At 36.1% G+C, this 9152-nt stretch overlaps 1 protein-coding gene across 1 annotated transcript; it reads right to left on the reverse strand.

The window, feature by feature from the left end:
- Nucleotides 1-1083: 1083 nt before the first annotated feature.
- Nucleotides 1084-2524, reverse strand: LOC107759351 (early nodulin-93-like). The gene is made up of 3 exons (XM_075218868.1): nucleotides 2368-2524; nucleotides 2215-2276; nucleotides 1084-1517 (listed from the first exon to the last, which is right to left on the reverse strand). The coding sequence occupies exons 1-3, from the start codon at nucleotides 2432-2434 to the stop codon at nucleotides 1356-1358; spliced, it is 291 nt and encodes a 96-aa protein (XP_075074969.1). The 5' UTR covers nucleotides 2435-2524; the 3' UTR covers nucleotides 1084-1355.
- Nucleotides 2525-9152: the final 6628 nt, after the last annotated feature.

Here is a 9152-nt window from a genome sequence, read left to right on the forward strand (position 1 = left end):
CCTTAATTATCAATTTGATATTATACACTAATTACTCTTAATTTTCAGGATCCGGAAAAATAAAAACTAAAAATATAAAAAATTTAAAAAATATAAAAAATTTAAAAAATATAGCTAGAGTGGTATTTTGAAGCATCAACAAGTCTCTTTCCATATTGTTGCTCTATATCTCCTAAGAGGAATTGTCTGCAAATGGTTTGCTGTACTAGTTTCGTTAATTGGACAACAATTTGCAACACTCATTTCATTGGGTAAATCTCAAATTCCCATAAATTGTTTGTTAACGTTTCTGGGCCACAACTGGAAAAAGAAAAATGCCACGTCGCATCCACCTCAGTGGTATGTCAGGCCACATGGGATAATATTGCCTTGGTGGAGGGTCTTAACGGCATAGGGATATTTTTGTACCAATTCTATGACGTCGGGGACTGTGGTGAACCAATAGTATAATTGAGAGTATAATTGAACATTTTCGAATAGTAGAAGGACATTTTTGATCCTTTTCCGTTTTTCCTCTGAAAATTGGATTTAGAGAAACTTGGCCAAACAGGCTATTACTATATACTGACAGTATATATTTTTATATTATTAACGTAATTTATTTTATAATAATAATTTAATTGTCTTATTTTTTAAGTTACTAGTTTCACTTATTAAGGGCAATTACGTGTAATTATATCTGAGGTGACCTGTTAAGTGTTAATGTAATTTTTTTTTATATTGTCCATATATACTAGTTAAACTCATTATTACCAATCTTTAGCGAGATTGAATCCTTACACTTTTAAAAAAATGCCATGGTCTCCCTATTTGGTGGACCATTATTGCATAAAGTAATGTATAATTAATCCTTTAGATTATTCTAAGATTACTTCATGTTGTTGCTGACAGTAAATTTAGCTAGAATTTTCACAAAAGTAACTGCTTTGATCTGATTTGAGTAGGTTAAAAAAATGATTGATATGAATTATCACTTCAGCCTTACATTAGTTGATTCTCAAATTGGAAAGTCATCAAAAGTTCAAAACCAGTTGATCACTTTATTTAATTGAGCTTATACAATTGACAAAAAAAAATAGCAAATGCAATGCTCAAGAAAAACAAATTTTATTATATTCACAACAAAAGATGTAGATGGTGCTATTACATAAACATACATTTTGATTAACTCTATCAGTTCATGTGATTCGAACTTCTAACCTACTGATTGGACGTAAAGGCGTCTCGTCAGCTAATTAAGCCGACCTCTCTCATCAATTGCGCGCATAATTGTACTTAAACTAGGAATTACAGTAATGTTGATATGAAATAAGACTTAGTGCTAAAATTAATACTTAAAAAGTTAAATTAGTGATTCAATTGTTGCCCTGTTTGAAGGAATTTTGCCTAGCAGCAGCAAGAATAGTCTTGTCTGCTACAATAAAATATGCCATTCCAGCTGCTGTTGAGACAATGAGTGCTTTAGCTGTTGGATTCAGATTTGCTCTTGCCCAAGGTAGCATTTTCCCACAAGCCAACTGCATAATATTTCATCAATATTTGAAACATTAGAAGATAAAGAATATTGTCTAAGGATGTGTTTGTTTCGACGAGAAATATTTTCAATTAAGTTATTTTCTGGTATTTACAACAACAACAACAACAACAACAACAACAATATATTTAGTGTGACTTCACTGGTAAAGGCTGAGAAAGGTAGTGTATACGCAGATCTTACCCCTATCCTGTGAAGGTAAAGAGGTCTATCGTCTAGTGTGAAGTTGTTTTCTAATGCTTGATTATCAAAAAATATTGTCTAGAGAGGGCAATGACCTCCTCAATAAAATATAATACTAAAATATCCAATCAAATATAATCAGATCTCTCTATAACAATATCCATATATAACAATACTTCACTATAAAAGTCGAGCTTTTCCGGAACCAATTTTCATGCTATGTTATAATATATGTTCTATATAACAGCACTTCGCTATAACATCCAAAAATATTTGGAACAAACGAGGTTGTTATAGAAAGGTTTGACCGTACTATTCAGTTTGCAAATATTATTATCAATATTTTAATAAATACAATATCTTTTCTCCGAAACATATTTTTTTCACACTCCAATTAAACACAAAGAAAATGAAGTTATATTCGGAAAATGACTTCCACGGTACAAAACACAGCCTAATTAATACTGAAAAATATTGAAATAAATGGTGTAGCTTACAGTTGGAATGGCAGTTGCAACTGTTGCAACTACTGCTGCTTTTGCTCCAGCAACTACTCCTTCTACATATACAAACATGATATTTAAAACATTCATTAGATGATCAAATTAATGGAAAATTCAAGGTGGTACAAGCAAAGAAAGACAAAGTACCATGAGAGCAACGTTTAGCCATGGCTAGTTTTTGGTCCACTGAAGCCAAACTCACATTCTTTGCCATTTTCAGTTTGTATGAAATTAAAACTTTCGAATGATGAAGAAGATATATAAGATAGTAAATGCTGATTTGCAAGAATTGATGAGTTTGTAAGTGCAGTAAGAATGAATATTTATAGGCATCTCAGAGTTGAAAGTTTGGACAAGAGTTTGATGGTTTTGGATAATTTCCAACGTCCGAGTCACTTGTTTTGTTTCACACTTTTTCTTTACTATGTAGTGCGTACTCGGATTTTTCAGTTTTGTGAGTACTTATTATAAAATAATACCTTCGGTCCACCCCAATTTGCTTTGGACACGTTCGTTAAGGAAATATTAAATTCTAGAAAAAATAAACAGTGTGATTAAACTACCCTTAATTAAATATTTCAGCATAGTTATAGTAGCACTTGTTTCTCTTTTCAAATGTGAGGAGTAAATGACTTTTTAGGGATACATATATAAGAGTAATTTTGAAAAATCAAATTGAATTTTTTCTTGATTATATAAATGGACACTTATTTTGGACCAAAATAAAAAAGTAAATTGGTTACTTATTTATAATTGAGGGAATAGTTTATTCATAGGTTACGAGGTTCCTGTTTGGTCAGTTCATTAGATCAGTTTGTCGGTACATGAACCAGATTAAAATTAAATCTGCGGTTTTAAATATTAAGTATTGGACTTAGGAGCACGTGTTGGACTCTATAATTATGGTGACTCTTTATTGGTGAGGAAACTCTATGTTCTTGGATATAATATAGACCGGTATTGCCCTAAATCGCACACACAAGTATACGTGGTCAATCAAGTAATAAAGAGTGAGTAGAGTATTGTTCCCGCAAGAACTTGTGATCAATTATCAACTAAATCAAGAAAATTCTAACTTATCGAATCAAGAACAAGTTTAAAGTGATTTTTTGATTAATTGATTCTACCAACTAAAGTTACGAGTAAAAGAAGAGGTAATAAAGTAGCACACTTAGCACCAAGGTTGAATTAAATGAGAAATAATATTCCAGGGTTATGGCTGGCTAACAATTCTGTTGAATTTTTCAATCGACTTGACTCATTATTTTATCTATGTTATTAACCTGCAAGGACAATAATACACGTAGAAATTTGACAACCTCTACACGCCTATTCAATTTTTTCTAAACCCTATATTCCTATGAGATTAGAGATAAAAAGAACGCTTTAACAATTACTTGCACAATTGGCTAAGCACGATAAATAGGTATATTTCTATCTGTATTTACAAATCAATTCGCCAATTATTAGGTTCAAGATCGTGCTCCATTCAATCCTATTGCAATCAAGAATTATCTCTTTCAAGTTCAACTCAAGATTCATATATAGTACTTCACTGTTAGCTAGACAGCAAAACAATTAAACTCAGGATATGAATAAATAATCCAATTTGATAAATTAACTCGTCAAATCAATATTCGAATATCAACATTCATGTAAAACCATAACCCCAGAACGAATGAGTTTAGCCACGCATAGTCATGGTAGAAATCTCAAATATTTCCGAAGAATACATACTGTCACACCTCCTTTTTTACGCCCCGCCCCCGAGGGGTAAGATGCGCGGGTGGAGTTTTTCCAATTTAAGTGACAATATTCAAAATGGGATTATTTATTTAATTCAGAGTCGCCACTTGGGAAAGGTTTGGTTTTTGGTGTCCCAAGTCACCGGTTTATCTTGAATCCCAAATCGAGGAAATTTTCGACTTTTCCAAATGAAGTCTGCGAACCAGAAATTCTAAGTAAGGAATTCTGTTGACCCGAGGGAAGGTGTTAGGCATCCTCGAATCCCGTGGTTCTAGCACGGTCGCTTAAATTGTTATAATGGCTAAGTATCTGATTTAAATACAGGTTGTGACTTATGTGCTTTTATTAAGTTTAAACCGCTTTTATTATTATCATTTGTTTTATAGAATTGCAACGTCGTGAAAATGCACCTCAAACCACGTCACAGTCAATGCGCCCGTAGTTGTTAACACATTTCGACTCCATCGAGATTTGGATTCGGGTCACATCAATGTGCACCCAAGTTTAACAGTGTAATTTATTAAGGGCGCCTAAGGGGGTCTAGTGCGTTATTATTTGTGGAAGGCCATGAAATTTATTAAATGGCCTATCCTGAATTCTAGATAATTATCAAGGTTATTTATTGAGGACCCCGCGATTTTCATCTCATTTGGCGAGGCTCGTCTCATTTTTTTAGAAGGAACATCCTAAAGCGATTACATTTCTAATGTGTTTATCTCTAAAAAAAATAGAAGAAAAGATGCGTGCTATTTTTACTATGTGTTTGGCCCAAATCCAGATTTTTAGCTAATCATCCAATTAATTATTTACGGGATGAAGAAACATTGTACCTCATGTAAGCATGCTTTGAACTTGATAAAAGAAACGTATATGGGATTGATGAAATGCTATGACTGTTACAAGAGCTCCTTAACTTTAACTTATTCAAACAAGATTAATTAAGATTGCTTGTTAAGAAATGCGACTAATGGTATTTTACTCATCCTATAAACTGCTTCACGCAAACTGAAACTCAAGAGTTTGAAACTGTATTGTCTTTAGCTAAATCTTAAACAATCATTTGCCCCTACATATTCAAAACATGCTGAAATGGCGATTTTGAGTTAGCAATTGTATTAAAATGGCTGCACATTTCATGGATTGTATTTACATCTTATGTACTACCAAACGAATAAAATGTCACAGCTCCAGATGGGCATAAACTTTAATTAAGTACAACCTTACTAATGTGTCTCTATTAGGCTAACAGACCAAGAAACTGCATATCTTAACAACATTAAAAAAGGCAATTCGTAAGCAATACAACAGGTGATTATAACTCCTTCAAATCTTTTGATTCATGCTTTCATTGTTACATCAAATGCGAGTCTTAGTATGTACCTGGATATTGGATACAACAGGAGAAGCAAGGGGTCAGTAGGGCAATAGAAGCGATACCAAACAACAGCAGTAACAGCAGGTGCCAAATAGAACAGAAATCCCAGTGCAAGAGGCCAATAAAGCCAATGGAGGAGAGGCAGAATGAGACAAATTCCCAGTAGTAATGGAGTCAGAGAATCAAGCAATCCAATTCCAGGGGAAGCCAACAAACAAATCCAAACAATAGACTTAACTGACACTTGAAGGAAAACAGGACTAACTTGGACAGTTTGAACAAAATGAGAATCGACAAACAGTAGGGAGAAGACAATTCCTGATTTTTGTGATATCTCTTTCCCTATCTCCTTTCTTTTCAAGTTCTAATATCAGTCCTCAATTTGAAATCTATTTGGTTTATCAAAGAGAAAACTTTTCCAGTTTCTGTTTTCAGAATTTGAAACTTTCAGATGTTCCCTCTCATTGCCTCTCTCTATCTCTGTATGCTTTTTCTGTGTATCTCTATCAACTCTCTCTTTCAAAACTCCTCACAGTGTGTGTGGGTTTCTTCTCTAATCCCCCTGTCCTAATCTCAGATCCTCCCCTTTTATAAGCCTCCACATCAAAACTTTTACAGCCTGTTAGATTAATCAGATACCCCTCCCATGTGCCCATTACTTTTCAGTTTCCACTCAACTATTTAAGTATTAATCCCATGACATTCCCTTAGCAGGCTTTAACTTTTTTACTTTATTATCTAAAAGCAAGTATGGGCAGTAAAATATATCTGACAGCATATACTGTCAGATTGTTTAAAACTTAAAAGCTTCTTAATGCAGAAAAACAGGCTGTGCACAAGGCACATGAGGTGCACCAATGCACATGCTGTGCACGAGTGCACATGCCTTCCAATTCAGGATTTAAACATAAACAATCCCTTTTTACATTGACTGGTCCAAATCAACAGCTATAGGTAAACGAAACTGATTCTGAATTGATTTCAACAAATGTTCAACAGAAGCAAATCGATTTACTATGCTCAGACAGTTGAAATTAATTGACGACACATGTCGACTCGACTATATTAGCATTATCGTACACAATCGTAGCCGAAAATCAAACATTCAGAAATATAGGATACATGACTCGACTTATACTGATTAAAATAGAATGGTGCATCCGAGGAATCAGTTAGTTAGTACAAATTGGAATACAACCAATACGCATGTCGTATCAGAATAGGAGGAGAAGGATTCAGACAAACACAGATGTTCAAACAGAGTGGACGAACAAAAGTTGATAAAAATTCAAAACACAAATTGACACAAAACATGAACAGACATCTAATCCCTCACATGGACCAAACAAATAAGGGAAGAAGGCAGACTCACCTCAAATCTTGAAAAATCGGAAACCTTGAACCGGACTTGGACAGACTTTCTTAAGGCTGAACGGACTTTAATCGAAGTGTTTCTCAGATGAGAAACACTTCGATTAAGGTCCCTTGGACCTTAATTTCTTTGGCTCGAACGGGTATGAACTAGTGACGAGGAACTACAAAGTTCCAAAACTCAGATCCGGGATTCATGTTTCCCTGGTTAGATTCGGACCAAACCAAGTATGGTTCGGTCACGAGGGGGGTCTGGGGAGTATCTGGTACAAAACTGGGGTTGGTTGGGTCAGATCGAGTTTTGACTCGAATCTTCGAATGAAGATTCGAGGACCTGGGGGTGATTCGAAACATGGGGTTGGTAGATTTGGGTTCAGGATGGCCTGGGGGTCCTATGGTGTTCAAGGGAAGGTCACCGGCATCCATGCCGCCGGCTTTCATGGCGGAAGTATGCAGAGGCGGCTAGGGTTTTAGGTGTTGTGGTGAAGACGACGAAGGCTGGGGTTTGGATAGGGGGGGGGCAGGGTAGTGTTATGCGCTTATATAGTTAGTGGGCAAGTGGATCCTGGCCGTTGGATGAGACGAGATGAAGGGCCAGGATCCTTCGGCTAACAGGGAACGACGTCGTTTCAAGGGTAAGGGGTTGGGGTCGGTCCGGGTGTAAATGGGTCGGGTTTGTTGATGGGTTATGGGGATTGATCTTGGCCGTTGATCACTCTGAGATCAACGGCCCAGATCAGGCACGACTCAAACGACGTCGTTTGGACGTCCTGGGCATCAGGTGACCTGGGCTGGGCAGGCCTGGGTCTTGGGCTGTTTGTTTGGGCCAATTTTGTTAAAATTGGCCCAAGTCCGGAAGGGGTCTTTTCTTTTTTTTTTTTTTTTCTTCTTATTTATTTTAAAACAAAGCTAAGCCAAAAAAATCAAATTAAAATTAAATACACACTCAAATACAATTATTTGCACACATACTAAAATATTTCAAAACCGGTAAAGTCAAACCAAATAAAATCACGGACGAAAATGCCTATTCACGATTTTCTATTTAACGACCGAATTACGGTTTGAAATACGCAGGACACATATATATTTTTTGAATTTTATTTTAATAAAGTAAATAAATAAGAATGGGCCAAAATCACAAATAAATCCACAAGGTGCCGTACAGAAATCCGAAATTGTACAGCAGGGCCAATTATATTTGTTTTTTTATTTCTTTTTGGAGTGATTGTCGTGTGAAACAAAAATCACGTGCTCACAGCTGCCCCTCTTTGTTCGGAAACACGAAGGGTTTTCGTGCAAAGATCAAGTGAGCGTGTATGAGCAATTTTTGCCTATAGACCACTCCGTATGAAGCATTTTTTGAAAGATCTGACCGAATCTTGCTTCAAAGATTTCCTACATATCCTGGGCTAAACAGGAATCAGGTCAATGTAGTTCGAGAAGTTTTGGTAGCTGGGACTACCCTGGGACTGCAATGCTTGCCGCTACTGCTGCTGCTGTTGTCACTGCTACGTCACTGACCGCCTTATTACAACCAAGCGAAAATTGGAAACTGAACTTAACTACTTTTATGCATGTCAACTGCTAGTTACAAGATTCCTATCTATGATTCTTTTACGACTTGATCTTGGGTCTTAGCTGATTCTGCTTGTAGACTCTGATCTGAATCTTGATGCTTGCGAGCTGTGGTGACTTGTTTTTTAATCTCCGGGATACCGAATAAAATGTGACCGGCAGAGGTCAGGACGTTAGTCAAATGTTGGAGTCGATTTGCTTTCCCTTTACTCTGATATCTCGGGATATCTCTTTTTTGTCTTTTTCTTCTTTGATTCCGAACTGGGATTCATCTCGTGGGTCATTTCGATTCATGTGGCTCGAGGTCAGACCTGCGGGAGAAAACAAACGAACGAAATTTTCTGCCCCAGTTTCACTAGGAAAATTTCGTTAATTATTCACTAGGTAGTTCATAAAATTGATGAAAGAGGATATGCATGCTCAGTGCAGGGTTGGAGCCCTAATATCGACTAGCTGGGGAAAAGTTCAGTGTAGGGTTTAAAACCCTAGCGCCGAACAAAGGGAGAATTCAGTTTAGGGTTTAAAACCCTAATGCTGATTGCATGGAAAAGCTCAGTTTAGAGTTTAAAACTCTAATGCTGGCTAAAAGGAAAAAGTTCAGTTTAGGGTTTAAAACCCTGATGCTGACTAAAAGAGAATTCAGTTTAGGGTTTAAAACCCTAATGCTGATTGCATGGAAAAGCTCAGTTTAGAGTTTAAAACTCTAATGGTGGCTAAAAGGAAAAAGTTCAGTTTAGGGTTTAAAACCCTAATGCTGACTAAAGGAAAATTCAGTTTAGGGTTTAAAACCCTAATGCTGATTGCATGGAAAAGCTCAGTTTAGAGTTTAAAACTCTAATGCTGGCTAAAAGGAAAAAGTTCA

This window comes from Nicotiana tabacum, chromosome 8 (genome assembly GCF_000715075.1).
Source record: "Nicotiana tabacum cultivar K326 chromosome 8, ASM71507v2, whole genome shotgun sequence".
In the NCBI taxonomy this organism is placed as follows: domain Eukaryota; kingdom Viridiplantae; phylum Streptophyta; class Magnoliopsida; order Solanales; family Solanaceae; genus Nicotiana; species Nicotiana tabacum.

Excerpts from the sequence above, each read along its gene's own strand:
- LOC107759351 (XM_075218868.1), bottom strand. The coding sequence starts at position 2,434 with ATGGCAAAGAATGTGAGTTTGGCTTCAGTGGACCAAAAACTAGCCATG. Across the intron at positions 2,277-2,367 it reads GGCTAAACGTTGCTCTCATG|AAGGAGTAGTTGCTGGAGCA; the intron begins GTACTTTGTCTT and ends TTGTATATGTAG. Across the intron at positions 1,518-2,214 it reads TTGCAACTGCCATTCCAACT|TTGGCTTGTGGGAAAATGCT; the intron begins GTAAGCTACACC and ends AATATTATGCAG.